This window comes from Lethenteron reissneri, chromosome 6 (assembly GCF_015708825.2).
Source record: "Lethenteron reissneri isolate LAM-NWPU_2019-01 chromosome 6, ASM1570882v1, whole genome shotgun sequence".
Taxonomy (NCBI): Eukaryota; Metazoa; Chordata; class Hyperoartia; order Petromyzontiformes; family Petromyzontidae; genus Lethenteron; species Lethenteron reissneri.
The window spans coordinates 1,885,467-1,903,982 of NC_083784.1; the positions used below are offsets into that span (position 1 = coordinate 1,885,467).

At 44.6% G+C, this 18,516-nt stretch overlaps 1 protein-coding gene across 1 annotated transcript in view; it reads right to left on the reverse strand.

Annotated features, from left to right (window-relative positions):
- The window catches only part of LOC133353592 (dystrophin-like), a 639,339-nt gene that overhangs the window by 83,985 nt on the left and 536,838 nt on the right, over positions 1-18,516 (reverse strand). The window contains 1 exon segment of the mRNA XM_061569957.1: positions 547-719. Within this exon segment, the coding sequence (XP_061425941.1) occupies positions 547-719 (173 nt within the window).

Consider the following 18,516-nt stretch of genomic DNA (forward strand, 5'->3'; position numbering starts at 1 on the left):
CGAAAAACCACTTCTCAACATTTAACTGGTATAAATCCCAGCCGGCTGAGGTGTAAAGCCTCAATTGATTTTTTTCTTTTTCAATCACAGTTTCTGAGCACAGCTCCAAACAGCACGAGTGAAGCTGTAATAGGTAAGGAGTTCATGATGACGTTTTTTTGGGTTAGAGATCGTGTAAATGTAAATGTGTCGTACAGCGACCTCTACCCGAAAAAAACCTACGAGTGAAGTTTCTCACGTCAACAAAATGTGCGTAATTGTTACTTATTCAGCACAGCGGCGTGTGAGAGGGCAAACAATTCAGTCAATTTCCTGATGATGCTGGTTGTAATCACCAGCGAAACGTCATACTCAATTGAAAATGTGGAAATCAATGAGTGAAGTTCATGGGAACGGTGACCATGGCAGTGGCAATATCAGAGTGGCAAGAAGGAAACTGACCACCGGTAAAGTGTGTGTGAATGGAGTGAATCGGTGCTCGGCAGAACCCGCCGTGTGTGCCGCTGGGTTTCGGTCACTGCGGGAATCCGCTTCCGGCGCTGTCACCTGATGGTGAGCGCCCTGCGTTTGAGGTCGGCCCAGCGGCGGTTCATGTTGTCCAGCCGGCGCTGTAGCTGGGCGGCTGGCTCCGTGCCCTGCAGGGCGGCCACCACTCGCGCGCCGCCATCATCCAGCCCTCGCTGGACCTCCTGATGAGCATCGATCTCTGCCTGCAGTTCCTGCGTGGCGCACACGTTCACGGGCGCAAAGACAGAGATTCGCCGTTTAGATGTCGACCTCTTTTTCCACTGCACAAGTGAGCTGGGCCGTGCCAAGCCGGCGTGGCGTGGCTTAGGAGGCGCCAGGGATGTGTTTTCACTCATGAATCCGTGGCCTGCCGGAGATGTCACACACAACAAATGAGTGGCGTCACATGTAGACGACGCAGCGATGCTGCATCTTCAGTTTCCTGACTGACATCGCACACAATGAACGAGTCGAAACGCGTGCGGATGACGGGGCGGCAATGTGTTTGAGTTGTACTAATTGACATAAAACGCAGTCAAGGCTCTCATTAGCCCCCATGCCTGGCCTTGCTTGGCCCCAAGCCAGATTCAGATGTCTTGTAAGGCCAACATAGCATGGTTTGTTTCTGGCTGAGCATGGCAAATAGCTGCATGGCAGGAATCTAGACAAATTAAGTACAATAAATAACCTGATTTGTTGCGACTTAATTGGTCACTGGGCCGAGACCAACACCTCACTATACTTGAGAACCCAGTTTAATTATGGGTAACAGCCCAGAATGGAACCCAGCTCACAGCGGTGCAAGCTCAGCACTCTTACCCGAGCACCCGGCTTTCTCTGTCTGCAATTTACATGACAACCAATTGAGATAAGTGCCACCCCATTGCTCGTTGGTTACACTTCCACTTGACTTTGATTGGCCAGGCTACAGAGATTATTTGTAAAGGAGACAGGGTTCCAAATAGGTCCATAACCAACTCTTTAAGAGAAGAACGTTCTGCCTTCCACGTGTTTACATTCATGAACTTCAGGCATTGTCACTGCATGTCATGGTGGGACACTTGTCAGGCGGTGCTGCATGCCAGTAGACACGCAACGTTGGGCCAATGATGGCACCTGGTTGGAACCACTTTGCGTGAACTGTGGGGTCCGACGTTCCGCATCTACCGGCAAGCTCCTCCACGTACTTTCCCAAGTGTTGCCGTGATTGAGCCACGATTTCATCCCATGCTTAAGTTGTGATAAACGTAAATTGAAATTGCACTTGTGTCAACAAAGGGTAAGCGAATGAGATAACCGAACGCCTTTCGCCTACAGCTGGCTTTAAATAATTGTCCTCATGGCTGCTACAGCGCACCAGGTAGTGACATTAAAACGACAGACAGTTTCACCAGCTGCTTTGTTTCACCAGTGCTGGCATTTGTTTGACGCTATGCATTGATCACTGAAGGTTGAGCTGATCTAGAGGAGACCCATTCTGCATATGGATATCGATTGGAAATAATAAATAATGGATTGCGCATTGGCAGTGGTGTTAAAGCACAAATAATAACCGCCAATTATTAACACCGCCTTATAACAGCGTAAATACAGTAGAACCCCTCTTAACGACGGTGATTGGTTCCACGAAACCAGTCGTTAAGTGATTTGCTCGTTAAGCGAGTATAGGAAATACACGTTAAAGGCTTAATTCATTCCGTTAGCATCGAAAGTTACCGTTTTTCCACCCAAAAAACGTACTTTATAATATTTAAACAATGGATATTAATACATAAAGATACTAACAACATTATAAATACATAATATTAAAATAAACATGGTTAATCAGCGCATTAATTAATATTTACTGTGCCGACAACAACCCGTCGTTAAAAAAGCAATGGTCGGTAAGCGAACACATTGGGCTCTATGGAGGCACTACACTACTATACACTACACTATACACTACACTTTACATTACAAATTGGGCTCTATGGAGGCACTACACTACTATACACTACACTTTACATTACACATTGGGCTCTATGGAGGCACTACACTACTATACACTACACTATACACTACACTTTACATTACACATTGGGCTCTATGGAGACACTACACTACTATACACTACACTATACACTACACTTTACATTACACATTGGGCTCTATGGATGCACTACACTACTATACACTACACTATACACTACACTTTACATTGCACATTGGTCTCTATGGAGGTGCTACACTACTATACACTACACTATACATTACACATTTGGCTCTATGGAGACACTATACTACTATACACTACACTTTGCTATTGATGCCCCCAGGGTCTGGAATGCTATTGCCAATAAATTGCAACTTGAGTCACTGCCTATGAGATCTTCACTCAAAACTGCTCTAGAGGAGTTGTGCACCCCTAGCTGCCAGTGCTATTCAGTGGCCTAAAATAAAATATTTCGCTCCGGATGATCGCTGCAAAGTATGACCTGTGTTTTTATTTAGTGTGCTGATCTTAAAGGTGCATTGAAAAATTATGATACTCCGACTGATGCTCCTGCTGTTGTGGAGTGACTCATGCAGCCAGCTATTGCTGCAGGGTTTTGGTAGTACATGTTGTTTGTGCCGTTTATTGTGAAAATTACGTCACAGTTCCTATGATCACTGTTTCATTGCTTTCATGGCTTTATTTTGGTGATTTGAAAAAGTTTTTTGGTTTGGCCATGTTTGTTTGTTGTAGTACGGAGTAAGACTGATGGCCTTAATCTAAGATGTCTTGTGGTTGTTGTTGTTGTTGTTTGACTTGCATCCCACTGGGATTTTTGCACACAACGTTGGTGTACGGTGTTTTTTCTGCAATATTTTACTGTCTTTTCTTGGATTTTCTGTTTGCACTTAGTCACATATTCACTTTAAGATGTTTTCTTGTTCATGTTTTTGTTTTTTGTTTGTTGTGGCTGCACCCGATTCAAGAGCCGAATGGCTCACAGGGCTATACCAAATATATGAACTTGAACTATACACTACACTTTACATTACACATTGAGCTATATGGAGGCACTACACTACTATACACTACACTATACACTACACTTTACATTATACATTGGGCTCTATGGAGGCACTACACCACTATACACTACACTTGACATTACACATTGGGCTCTATGGAGGCACTACACTACTATACACTACACTATACACTACACTTTACATTACACATTGGGCTCTATCGAGGCCTACTGTATATTCAGTCATAAGCTAGCATGTCAGGCAATGGCCCCTTTTCAGAGCTGTAAATGAATGCTGCTCCATTGCTCCTAAGGTGTTTTATTGATTTAAGGATACCTATGGACAGTTTATGCACACATACATTGAACAAAGATGCACATAGAAAGACAAAGATCGCCCTTATAGCTTCAACAAAAGTTTAGGGCAAGTGCTGTTAGCGAACACCTATGAAAACAGGCACGGCACACGAGGGGGTGAGTGGCCAGCACGACGCCCAGCCGTCTTTGTCTCCCCAGTGGCGATGTTTACACAACGCACCAGGTACTTATTTGAGACTTAAATCGACCTTGGGGAAGCTCAGAATCGGTTCAGATAATCGTCACCAATATTGGCCGTGCGCGGGAATCAAACTCGGCTTGCTGGGTGCGTAGCATAGTGTGCTAACCACTACACCACCGCTCCACAAGCACACACACACAAACACACGTACAGCATACTTAAATATTTCTTCGACACATTTTCACCTCGGCATTCAGTTAGCGCTCACGGTAACAGTGTCCCGGATAGTATGAGGAATCAAGTAAAACATATCATTTAAATTCTTCTTTAAATTGTATATAGTTTTAGATTTGAAGCTTTCGTGACTGCAAGGATTCATACTCATATAGTTTGTTGGTCTCTTCGCTGTGATTCCTAAATGTTATTGTAAGTTTTAATGCTAGCTAAGAGACATTTAGCCTGTGCGCTCTCTAGTTACCTGGGTGAAAAGTGGGCTAAGTTTTGCCCAATCCTGGGCAACTGGCTCTATAACGTAATAAACTAACACGTGTCATGATCTGCTGGTTCCCCAGTCGTGCAACACGCGCGCACACGCAGAGAGGCACACACAGGGGCACTTTGTGAGTCCGCGCCTTCCAGGCGCAATTTGAGCGCGATCGATATCACCGAAATCGACGACCTCACGCGGCGCAGACCGCCGGTAGCTGCCCTGTGACGCGTTCCAGCGACGTCTCCCGTCTGTGATGGAAGACTTCATATAAAACGGAGCTTTTCATCTCCCGACAAGGAAGACCAATTCTATGATTTTCCAAGTCCCAGGGGATGCTGTGAAAGTTTATCTCTTTAAAGTTTCGGGTCCTCCCAGGACAGATTCCTATTACTTTTGTACTTCGTGTCTGAACTTACAGGCAGGTCCCAATTCGGATCTTCCCCTTGCCCGCGTAACCTTTGACCTCAGAAACCTGGGAAGCTCACACGTGCACTGCTGCCTACTTAGGTGAACTTGCAAGACATATGCAGGGTGTCCCTGAAAGTCAGGGTGCAATAGGGTTGTTTCATTTATTTTAACACTGGTATTACACGTTTTAAGTGATTATTCTTTAAGTTAATATTTCATGTTTCATGGTTGTTATTATACACGTTTTTTTCTTCCTGGGGGGGGGGTCACTTCAAATTATTATTCATGTAATTCAATTTGAACATTTGTTGAAGTAAATGAAATAACCAGATTTGATGTGTTAAAATAAATATGACCCTGTGTGTCCTGACTTTTGGGCCACCCTTTATATCAACACTTACAGCATTCCATCGCAAACAATTTCATTGGCAGCACAGCACCAAGTGACGCTTCATGAAACCGAGTTTCATGAAGTCCCACAGACAATAGTCCAGTCACACTGGCATATGGCTCCGGGTAAAAAAATAAAACCATAACTAATTATTTGCACAGACCTTCAACAAGATCTGTATCAACCACATCCATTACAAGGCACTCAAATAAGCAACGATTATGGAGACACCACAGATGAATAGAAAACACAATTCAGATACGTGTCTGAATATGTTACCATAAAAAGGTATAGCCATTTCAGCTTCAGTTAGTATAAGTTATGATGTGAATTCTTTTCAACATGGCACAAAGTAAATATTTTGCTGACATTTAAAGAATCCCTGGCAGTCCTGAAATGAATCTCAAGAGGGCAATTTTATTTAATGTCGTTTGTGCGGAGTGCTGGTGCAGTCGTTTGCATAATGCGATACCATACCAAAGACCCATGTTCAATTCTTGGCCAGAGATAAGTGGTGACAAGTGGCATCTGAACCTGACCTGGACATCACCTAGGTCAACCCAGCCTTAAATGTATAGCTGGTGTTGTGTGTAAAATCATCATCACTACATGTGCACACACACATAGGCACCACACAGACAGTACGAGGCAGTACAGCAAGTGGGTTCCTGAACGCACCTGTTTAGCAGACTATCACAGAGTGCTATCACACTGCTATGGATGGTGATGGTCTTTCTCAGGTACTCCATTTTACTACCAGACGAAGAAATTGAACTCGAACTCAACTCAACTTTTTGTTTTACCAGGTAAGGCCCACTGAGCTTTCTTTCAAAAGCCACCTGGCCACAAATTATAGCTCAATTAAAACTCGAAACGCGTGTTGATTCTAACTGTGCAGGGAAAAACCAAAGCACATGGAGAAGAAGCCACGCAACCAGGGGGAGAACATGCAAACATACAGGCATCAGTGTCGTGATCAAACCCACGACCTCCTGCATACCAGGCAAGGTAGTTAACATCTCTCCGCTGCGGTGCCCATCGGGCAGCCCTCATCTGCCGCCAACAGCAGCAGGCAACGTTATATAACCAAAGGGAGAATGTGAGCTGCTCATTTCCATTCCTGAAGAAGCTCCTAGTGTGTGGAGCGAAACGTCGGACGTCGTGCCGATAACAACGCGGTACAACCTGAAAACGCCTCGGAGGGCCATCTTTCACTTTCAAAGTATGTGAGAGAATGTGTGTATCTCTCTGGGCGAGCGGTCGTATAGTGGTTAGCGTGCTGTGGTGCGCTACGAACCCAGCGACCCGAGTTTGATTTCTGCTCACGGCCAACACCAGTGACGATTATCTGAACCGTTCCTGGGCCTGGCCTATGTCAATTTAGCCTTAAATGAGTTATCAAGTTATCAAGTTCAAGTTTATTTATTAGGTATAGCCCTGTGAGCCATTCGGCTCTTGAATCGGGTGCAACCGCAACAAACAGAGATAAATGAACTTGAACTTGATAACTTGATAGATGGGCAGACACCACGCTGAGTATATTTGCACAACGTACTGCAGCACAGCTATTCGTGTGTTGAAAAAAAAGTACCTGGTGCGGTCAGTAAACATCGCCACTCGGGAGACAAAGGCGACCAGGCGTGGTGCTGGCCCCCCACTCCCTCGCGTGCAGTGCCGACTTTCATAGGTGCTACTCGCTAACAGCTCTTGCCCCAACAGTCTGTTAAGGCTATACAGGAGATCTTCGTCTTTGAATCTCTCAAGTTCCTTCGAAATTGACAACAGATATCCTGGCAATCGAGGAGGACAAAGGTTGAGCTGAAATCGGCGTATGGAATTCACGGATAGATTGTCACCCTTAAACAGTGCTGCATGAGCCAATGTTGTTGCCTGGCCACGTGTTGAGCATTGCTTCCTTCCAGCGAACGCCGCCCACAACTGTGGGCATCTCTTGAGGAGTTGAAGGTACAAGGTAAAAGTGGCACAAAGGTAAAAGTGCCACACTTGGCTGGCAGAGCGAGCGCTCGTTATTCCCATGCCAGGCTTTGGCACTGGCCAACAGCTGCAACTTATTTCCTCAATTAGCACTGGAGGGCCTTTTGTCTTTGCCTGGTGTTTGTGGAGCGAGGAGAGAAGGCAATTTGCTTTACATGAGAGAACACGATTTTTTTTATATGTATATAAAAAATGTGGTTGTTTTTCTTCACGTTATTTGTATATTTTACAGATGTCCTACCAAATGACTCAACGGAGTTGCAAAACAGCAGTTGGTGAAAAGGAGGCAGGTACATTCAAAGCGTAGACGTTTAGACTTTTTTTTCTCTCCTGTAGTGGCTTTTAAAATATGTTGCAACAACATCCATATATTATCAATTAACCCATTTTTGGAACAAAATGTGACAAAATTCGCAGAATATTATAATACTTTGTACATAATTAATAATGGGAACTTTATTTCAAAGCAGGCAATTGATGTGCCCCACTTTAATGTGCAAGATGTTCTTTGACTGCCTTTGTATTTCATTCATAGAGGTTTGAGGGGAAACGTGAATGCAAATTTTAAGCGGCAGGAATAAAATTGGATGTTGCTCAGTGTCTAAAACTGACATTGTCACTCAACGCCACCAGCTTGCATAAATACAATTTGTTCCAAATAAATAAATAACTTTCAAGCACGGGCATCTTTGCTGAAATAATTAGATCACTCACATTTAACAGCTGTGGGTAGTAAACCTGTTAACTGCATTGCATGCCTAAGAAAGATAAAAACACACATTGATAGGAAAAGACTCAAATGCATGTTTCCATCCAATGCAAACTTAGCACAACGGTAGCCACAACAATGTACATCATGGGACCTCCTTTGCCAGTACCAAACTATAAGAATAGGTTTTTCCCCTTTTCCTTGTAAAAATATTTCAGAAAAAAGGGGAAAAACCTATTACTGGTAGGAACCTCCTGGTTACACCAGCCCACAGGGGATTATTGTGTCCGTCCGTCCGTCGTGCATCCAAAAATGGGAGGGGTGGGGCTGGGTGGGGGTGGGAGGGGTGGGGCTGGGTGGGGAGGGAGCTGCTCACCCCGTGGTGCCCTTATAAAACTCAACGTTTAATCTACTCACGCCGGCTTGTGCCCGCCCTCACAGTCGGCCATATTTGCGGAATACACCATGCCGCCGTTAACCCTGGCCATTGACCGAGCAACCCAACGTTCCTACCAGCTCCCTCCGCAGGAATGTGTTCTTATATTTTGGTACTGGCAAAGGAGGTCCCATTATGTAGATGCTCACCCCGAACTCTCATTACTCTGATAGTGCATTGTCTTTGAGCTGTACGCCTTTTGGTGTCCTCTGGTCTAACGTCGTTTGAGACGAGGCTCAAAAGAAAGCTGTCTCTGGTGTGGGCCAATCAGTTACAAGGACAATGCATGCATTATCAGACTATGTTCTTTTTTCGTGCATTCTGACCACAAGTATTGTGGTTAATGCATTTTTATACGCAAGTTTACGCCGCTCTAATCCTGCTTATATTCACAGTTATAATCCATAAGTCCACATCAAACCACTCCTGAGTGGAGAAAAGCCTCCCCAGGGTCACGCGGGTCACGAGCGTTGCTTTGCCGTAATTCACCAAGCTGGTCAGTGCAGCTTCGTGAAAGCAAAAAGAGCGCCGGGGGTGACTGGTTTCACATTTCGCTCACCATTAATTTTAGCCACGGCAGGGAATCAAACTCAGGTCGCGAGGGCCATAGTGCAAGTGGGCTCTAACCACTGTGGCCACTGCTACTCTTCCTGATGCCTACTATTGACTACTTATCCCGCTGATATTAGCCGGTCAAAATCAAATAACGACGCAAACACGGGTAAAAAAAAAAGAACAAATAACCAAACACTGCACAAACATTTACGCGTAATAACAGAAATCAATGCTGTCCAGGAGAAAATGACAGCCACCTAACGCCTCAAATGTCAGGTAAAATAGCAGATACAATTTATTTCAGATGTAAAATGAATAAAGCTAAATCCCCTCCCCCCACCCACGCGCACACACACACGAAAAAAGGCGAGCAAATTATCCCTCATCCATCTTTCAAGCAACGTCCAAGTGCAATGTGCATCGCATCTCAGCCGTTTAAAAATTCTCAGTAGGAACACGGCCCCATTTGTTCTGGACCATTACACTTTACAGTTTTTACAATGCACAGCCAATGCCTTAATTTTCACCGGCGAGGAGAGATGAAAACTTGTATTAACCCGTTTCACTTGCAATTCCCTCGGAAACACGGAGAGCATTAATTACAGGCAAGCGTACGCCTGTATCTGCCGGCTCCCCCGGAAAAAAGTCAATTTGTGATTTGTCTTCAAAACGGAGTGGCCATTGAGCTGATATTCCAAGAAAGATAACCAACTTTAAGAAATGGCCCTGTACTTGCTTTCTAATGTAAAAAAAAAACTTATCCGAAAGCAATTTTAGTAGTGTCTGCGGTTAGGAAATTTAATTAAGGTCAAGGTTGAAAAAGGTTAATACGAGTCACGGTACACGACTGGGATATGGAGCAGAAGACGGTGACAGCACTTTTCATCACTGAGTTTCTGCGCGCCAACAGCATTGCACGTTCAAGGGAATAACCCAATAGGATCAATATAAATCTGACTAATGTCCTTTTCCGAAACATTGGCCCTTTTGGAAATAGGAAATTGTTACTTAATTGAGGACAACAAGTGCAAGTTTTGCCATTAATTTGAGTAATTGCTAAACGAGGACACTAGCTTTGAAAAATGGCGCGGCGTTACGCGGGCTTATAAGTGAAATATCACGAGTTGCATTTAAATAAAACATATTTTATATGCAGCGTGGGAAGCAATGGGGCACGTGTAAAAAAATCGAAACTTGTACATTCGTCAATTACACTGCATTAAAGAGGAAAATTAGATAATATACGTTTTTGCACAATGGCCTTTCATCCTCAGAGCTGAGAGACAAGACGCCTGAGAGGCTGAGGATACGATTCGAATACGCGCGACCTGCACATCATTTCACTGCGACGAAAACAACAACAGCGGCGGCGGGCAATTTACCTTTTCAAACTTGGTCATCAGCTGCCGAAGACTGAGGACAATGCTCATCATCCGTGCGCCCATGAGCCCTGGACCTCGTCAGGTGTGAGAGCAAGCCCACGCATGCTGGGGCCCGATGAACCAGTACAAAAAGGGCGCTTGCTAGCTTCCTACTCTGTTCTATGTAGATGCTGTCCGGGCAAGGCAGAGGTGGTGCCTAAAAGGTGACGACTTTTGGTCACCGAATTTTTATTTTGCGTCTCTTATTTGTTTTTGCATCACGCGGGGATCTTCTCGGATTACGAATTCTTCAATCGTCAACGTGCGTTTTCTTGTGTGTGTCGAAATATACATGAAGATATATATAAGTGTTTTACTTGCAACCTCACTGGAGAACGATCCAAGTGAAGTCAGTCAGGCAATAAAGACAGCAAACCATCTTCGCAGTTACTTTACTAAATTGATTGTATCATATTTCTCAGAAGAGATTGTTAGAACCATTTTCCAGCTTAAGCTCTCAACCCCACCACATCCACCCCCTCCAACCCACCACCTTAGACAGAAAGAGAGAAAAAAAAAACCCTCTGAGCTCAATAACACTGAAGAGGAATGACAAATGATGTTGCAAAACAGTCTGAAAAATCTTCAATTTACCTTGACGTCCCCTTTGTCAATTTCCATTGATCTGCTCAGGAAAGCAATTTGTGCAGAGCCAGCCGTGGACTTCTCAAATTCCATTCCACCTGATTTATTTTTATTTTCGCTCCTGATCCCCTTGCACTGACACCTTTGTTTTCCACTTCCCCATTATGTCTGAGAGGGAGCATTGGAAGTGGTGTTAGACGGGGACGGGGACGGGGGGGTCGGCGTCTCCGCTCGCGTACGCGGCAGCGAGTAACTAAAGGCGTTTCATAATTGTCCCCGGCGAGGTCGCTCAATGCGTGGACGGACGCCACCAAATGGCCAGACAGACGAACGGCCCCCCCGAAAAACCGTCCAGTGATGAAAGGCAGCGCGGATGGTGGGCAGCATCTTTTGTCGTACCGCCAAACCCAATTAGAACACTCCACTGCATCTGCTGAGCCTGTCTGGCTTAAATAATAATAAAAATAGGTACATAAATCAAGGGTGCTAATTGTGGTCATGCGCGACACTATTCGCGGTGAATGATGAGCGTCGCTCGGAGTGTGTTCCACGCTGAACCCACGCACGATGGGCGTGCCGGAGCTGCCGCGGGTGATAAACCCACAGTGATACCACCACCAGAGGGGATAGCGCATCTGACGTCTCCCCTGTGACGAATTAGGCCTCGCCATCGATTGGTCAATCACAGATCAATTTGTAACTTCTTCCATTACAGTGTGTAGGAGTGGCATAGCTTTGTGCCTCGAGTGACCCCCTGAGTCCCGAGGGACGTCGGGGCCCATCAACCGCACTCGATGCCTCAGTCCTTTGCTTTGTTCGCGTCTAAATAATTGTCACTCTCCCTATCGCTGTGCCCACACCGCCTGTCACCGCGCTACTTTGTGGAGTTTCCACTTACGCGGAAGCTGGTCGGAACGCGCGGTCTTCTTCCCTTTGTCGCAAATGCAGGCCATCACCGTTTCTGATATCCGGATGATTATTATTCGTGCCACCCCCACGCAAATCAAGTCAAACCCGACAGAGAGCCGGCCACGCTAAAGATTGAACGATACCCAGCAGCACACTATGATGCAGACGAAAAGATGCCACCCACCTCCGTTGAAAGAAAGAGCTTTTTTTCCCAGCTGGTCAGCTTCATTACCTCCAAAGCAGCCTCCTAAGGAACCTCTCAGAAATCCAGGACTCGCAACTTTGCACTGACGACAATGCCGAGAAAGAAAATAATATGTGTAAACCGCATTGTTGTGAAATCTGTTGCAAGTGCTTATGACAGATGAACGTGCGTGTGTGTGTGCGCCTTGTGTGCCGGTGTTAATGGTATAGTCGCATCGATGGAGGAGGAAAGAGGAGGGGAGGGAAAAAACATCGCCGCACCATATGCAAGAAATCCTCCAACCATATGTGAGCCCTTAGGGGCTATTTGTGCAAGTAGGCCCTTAAGAATACATACTCATATTCTCCAGAGAGAACCAAGCTAGGATCTACAGTTCTTGGTAACGAATCCTATGGCAGTGCCAGCTTAATCTTTAGAATTGTGCTGTGTTTATCTTGTGCCCAATAACACCAAACTATTTGCAGAATATGTGCGTTTAAGAAAAGCTAAACGTAAAATGACAACGTGACACGTACTGGAATGCACATTGTTAAACATACAATTGACCGGATACAATTTACCAGATTGTTTCTTTACGTAAGTGGGATGATGGCCAAGCATTATTAAGTAGCATTGGCCAGGGAATGGAATACGTCGTAGATGGTTAACCATCCAAGAGATGGAGCGACGATACCGGCTCATGCGCTGGTGCCGACTGGACTCGTAACATTGCGTGCATTGCGAACAATGGCAAAGGCTTGGGGAGGCTTTCATCAAGCAGCGGATTGACCAAGGCTGACGATGAAGATTTATTTTTTATTTTACTTTTTTTTATCTCATTGTAATCTTGGGAATGTGTGAAAGTATGAGGTCTGAAAGACACACTTTTAATGCCTAGGCACGGTTTTCATAACTTTAAGTCGTAATTAAAAGAAGTTTAACGCTTCAGATATTCATATTAATGTCGCAATCTAAGCCACCACCCTTACGACAGTACGTATCATTGGAAGATGGAAGGTCATTTTAATGACTGGTGCTATTCACCATTACATTTCACAGATATTATAGCACAGTAATTTAACGAGTCTCTATGCTTGATTTACAATGAATTCCAGCTGGGTATGTCTAAAAAAAAATGTGCACAGAATGTAAATTTAGTCAAAAAAAAAGAAACTGCAGAAAAAATTGCAACCAAAAATCCCATGGTTAATAGGCCACAAATTACAGGCCTGTAATGACCCCCATGCCTGCACGTTATTAAGGATAATCACAACAGCATGAGGGGACAATGGTGCTCACATAAACCAGTGATTTTATACGTCCTCTCATTTTTCCCAACGACATTTTAAAAGCAATCTGTAAACATTTTCAGAGAAATACTCACATGACAAACACAGCTGTTACGATTTTCAGCCCTTTGTCAATCCACTGCTGGATGGAGGTCTCCCCACGCCTTTCGTTGACAGGAGCTATTTTTTGTTACATACTTCACCGCCGCTGGTGAGTGCACATCGGTGAAGGAAATGATGAAAGAAGCAGGGAAACACGACGTAAGAAACATCGCACGAAGAGCCTAACAAAGAGAAACGATAGCGTGCACTAAGCGCCGATTCCATTTATCTCAATAATAGGTACTTCGGAAGAGATGTGTGTATATACGCAACAAGTTAGCAAACGCCGGCCACTTAAAATGAAGGGTAACCAATATTTTTGCCGACAGAGTACAAACTTTCGTGACAGAAATTGCCTGGGACACCGTTTTTAACTCAAGACAGCGAGTGCATTGAGACGTCAAAACCACTCCAGCCGAAACACAAACGTGTACACGAGGCCTGGAGGCTGTTGTTATTAAGTGTTGCAAGTGTCAAAACGGTGTCGTGTTCTATCAATAAAAACAACCGTGTGCAACGGTTTATCGTGGTATTCCCCCCCCCCCCCCCCCGTAGAACAAAGTGCACTTTTGTTGAGCCATAATTACATTGGAAAACAAGTAGTGAGAAAACCGCTCACATAGTTAGACAATGCCGCTCTCTACAGATGCGAGAGTCCCGCTCAGGGAGGTTGATGCAACTCAAATTCCAAGCAAGTTTTGCACCCCCATCCCATCGCATCTGTCCTATAGAAACACCGATGAAATGCATCATTATTTCCCGAGTGCCAGTTTTCAGTGATTCGTCTGGGTTGCGGACAAGTTGAGCAAAGGTTGAGAAAGAAAATCACACAAAGAGTTCAAAGGTCGTTCTAGTGTGACAGGCATAGCTCCAGTGTCTTCCTAATATCGGAAGGAAGAGCCTTCCAGACGGCCACGGGAGCGCATCTGAAAGCGCACGACGCCGTGACCGTCTTTGTTCGACGCCTGAGCCAAACGCTGCTGCTGCGTATAATCGCGCCACTTAGTGATGAGCGTACATACAGAAATTGCTGGGCTGCGGTGGTTAAATAGCACGAGGAGATTGCGCAAGAGCGATATGCAGAGTGCTGGGTCGCAATTAGCTGCGGGCAGATGGGGGGTACTTTAGACCCCTTGAAGACACTCAGGAAATGTGACTCGCGAGTTAGTCACATGGTGCGCCAAGAGGCGAGGATGTGCGTCCACGTGAGAGCTCCGATATTCGAATTCTAATCGAATTCCTTCCGTAATTACGGAACAACACAAATCACACATCGAGCTCACGTAACACAAATGCAGAGTTGTTGGAGCTCAGATGGTAACTGCTTGCTTAACCTGACGATGAGGATATATTTTTAGGGCATGCAGAGCAGTGTCGAAATTCACAGCACGGCAAAAGTGGTCCTTAGTTAGGCAGGGGGGAAGGAGGTTCACGGTATCTGCGGCCAATTTGTGACCCCCCCCCCCAGTGTGCGGATAGACAGGCGCTGGTCGTGGTTCATCAAACCCTCTGTGTGCGGTGGTGGACGTGTAAGAGATTGTGCTTTCGCTACGTTGTCCCCGCCTGAAGAAGTACGCTTGTGTTGCGCCCGAAACGTCTTATTTAATTTAGTTGTTTTCATTTCTTTTATTTTTTACCTACGTTACTTTACCGAAAAAAATTAAAAGTATGAATCCTTGCAGTCACGAAAGCTTCAAATCTAGAAGATGTGTACATTGCTGAGTACCACCAAGCTTTGGCAATTTAACGTACTAATAACCACCCCTTGTGTTCCCAGTGAAGACCACATCCAGAGGAACGAGATACAATCGGAACGGGTTACACTGGGAAATGTAAAATAGACGGCTTTTGGAGTCACACAATATGGGCGTTTAAGGCTTCTGCTGTGGTGGCCTATTTCACGTGTTCAAGCGCTGCCACTGGGCCAACCCTGCGCACACACAGACACGGCGAGTTGATATTGAGCGGTGGACATGAACGAGCGGTCGCGTGTTCGCCGTTTCTTGTAGAGATTCCCGGTTTAAACCCCGAAGCCGCCCCGGTAAATACTGCGGGTGTTTGAACTCTAATGATACGTGTGCGCCGCCTGCTTCACAGTTGCAGACAATATTTTGGAAAAATACTACGCCACCTGGGAGTAATGAGATAAAATGACTGGCATATTATTTATAATTGTGAAATTGCATAGCAACAAATTATTGCCCATCTGCCAACCGGTGCTACGTTCAACCCCAGAGCCTCAGAGTAACGCCATCGGGGACAGCCCTGCCACAGAGCGCCTCGAGGTTTAATGCATAGGAGGCACGGTGTAAATATTAAGTGACGGTGGCGGTGATGATGATTAAACTGGAACTATACAGATTTTTTTACTGGGACAAATAATGCATGGCTAGAACTGCCTTAAGGAAACATGTTCAAGGGTTGAATAAATTGTAAAGCAAAAAAAGTATACCACAATGCACTTTGTTATTCTGAAAGAAATGCATTACAAATGAGTGGATTCTATAAGCTTGATGTAGCATTTCCATCTACACAAAACTCCATAAAATGCCACGATTCCTTCCCATTGCGACCGTGCTGAATATGCTTGTCACCTAGCACTTTTCATGCCAAATTTATTTCCATGAAAACATAGCCCTTAAAAGTCCATTTTCCATTCAACACCATTCAACAATGCGTGTCTATTCTCCATTATTATTTCATAGGGTGACATACGGTTTTTATATGAGAATCAGCAAGACAAAGCCATTTTATGATTTAGTGATGATCGCATACCGAATAGCCTTGGGATCGGCTGGTGGTTAATAAAAGTGCTGAGAAAGGGGCCCCGAGGGCAGATATGTGCCCCAAAGTAAGTGACCTTACGAGGTTACACATTTAGCACAGCTGACCTTAATAAGGCAACACAATATATCATTCTTTGTCTCAAGATAGGGTCAAGTCAGATCCTGCACCCATCATTTAAAAGTGTGATATTTAAAATGAGTTTTTTTATTATCATTATTAGGCGTTGATTTCTGTTCATGAGATCATTAGCTGGGACCAAAAATGTACAATTCAACTATCGTTTTCAAAAGTTTGCATTGTAAACACACTTTCTCGACCGAGCAAATGCAATAGAATATCCCCATTATTCCATTACAGACTCAATGTTGTTCCTATTAGCCAGTCATCTCTCTGACCCTACAAATAAACATATAAAAGTTTTACTCTCTAAAATTAAATCAGAGAGGGGGGGGGGAGAAAGTTTGGAAGTAAAATATATGTTTATATCCACAAAATATATTTTGCCCCTTTTAACGAGATCGGTAGTCACCAATTGGCAAAAACCGGCTAGGCAATTATGGCCTTTAATAATCCTCGAGTCCATTATTTTACGGACAGGGATGACTAGAGATAGGGGAAGCTAAAATATAACAGTGGCTGCAAAAAAATGTAATGTGTAAAATTAATGGTTTCGTTCTTTTAAATACGGCACACGGACACTCGGTGGCACAATTTCTTCTGGTGCCAGCAATATTAAAAATCGAAGACACGGCGGTCTCCATAATGAAAAAAACAGCGGCCAGTAAAGTGTGTAATGAAAAATATACGCGGACGCTGTGACGGGAAGCTTTAAAACAATGCAACAGTATTATGTAATTGTCAACTGGTATAATCGGTTGTACAGAACGTACCCTGTGTCTATCAGCAGTTTGTCAAGAGGCTGGCAAGTATGCTTTACTTTGGGATAAAACCCCTAGAATTCAAATACAAATATTTGAGACTTGGGGAAACAAATGAATGGGTCTATGTTATTACATGCGGACCAAAACACTTCGTTATGATGAATCACAATCATCCATTTAGTTCGTGGAAAAACTGAAAGCACCCTTCAAATATGAAAGAGGTCAAACAGTTGCATGCGTAGGGAATTGCAACATCATATTAAATATTACATAGTTCTTTACAGCAACATTGCCTCTCAGTGTGATTTTGAAATGTCTTTTTTATAGAAATTTGTATTTAAATGCATACAAATTGCATGTCGATGGATGTACATGACATAGCAAGGGACCCTAATGAACTACTGCAGAAATAAAAAAATTCTAGGAACTGTATATAATAAATATTCCATTTCTCGATCAACTCTTGGGCGAGGGGGCCTTCCCACTCCATGTTGGTTGATTTGACCATACTTCACTACACTGGTCAGTGTGGGTTGGAGAAAGTGGGTCGGGGGGGGGATATAGAACAACAATGGACTTTGCCCCACCGCCTTCTGCTGCCCATAATGCCATCATCACCGACTTACCATTAACGGTGCTGCCCATTGTTTGTAGAGTTCTACGCAGGCTCAACGACACGCATTTTATTTACGCAATCTGAAAAACATATCAATTAATAGGCTTAACCCTGTCTAAGCTTCTCAGGTATGATGAGATCGGGAGTCATCTGGGTGATGTGGTCGTAGGCTGATGTGCTAAACTTGGACATATTTGCCAAGGAATAGAATAAAGCAGGAAAGATGTGTGCCAAAGGAAAAAAATAATCATTCTGATACAAATACAATTGTAGTCACATCATTTACGGGATGGAGCTGTGATGCAGTGCTTACAAACGTAGCCACCTAAGGTCAATTCCCGGCCATGGTTAATATCGGTGGTGAGCGATATCTGAACCATGCCAGGACGACTGCCTACACCAGCCCACACTGATGAAACAATCCCCATGACTGACACGGTACGGGGATCTCTTTATTCAGCAACTTATTGACTGTAAATTTATATTATTACTGTTCCTACAGTAATACAAATGATAAATAACGAACTGGCACGGCGTTCCACCAAAAATGTGCGTGCATTATGAATGTCCGACGCACAGCACTTAATGAGACGACTGCCTGAAATGGGACAGCGCCGTTTGGGCCATCAAGCCCCGTATGCCCGATGTTGTGTGGACACTGCGTGCATGCAGGCGCTTTGCGCTAGTCCCAGCGGCGCGGGCCTCATTAATGCCAGAGGGGGGCAACGGCAGAGCAGGTGACAGCGGGGATGG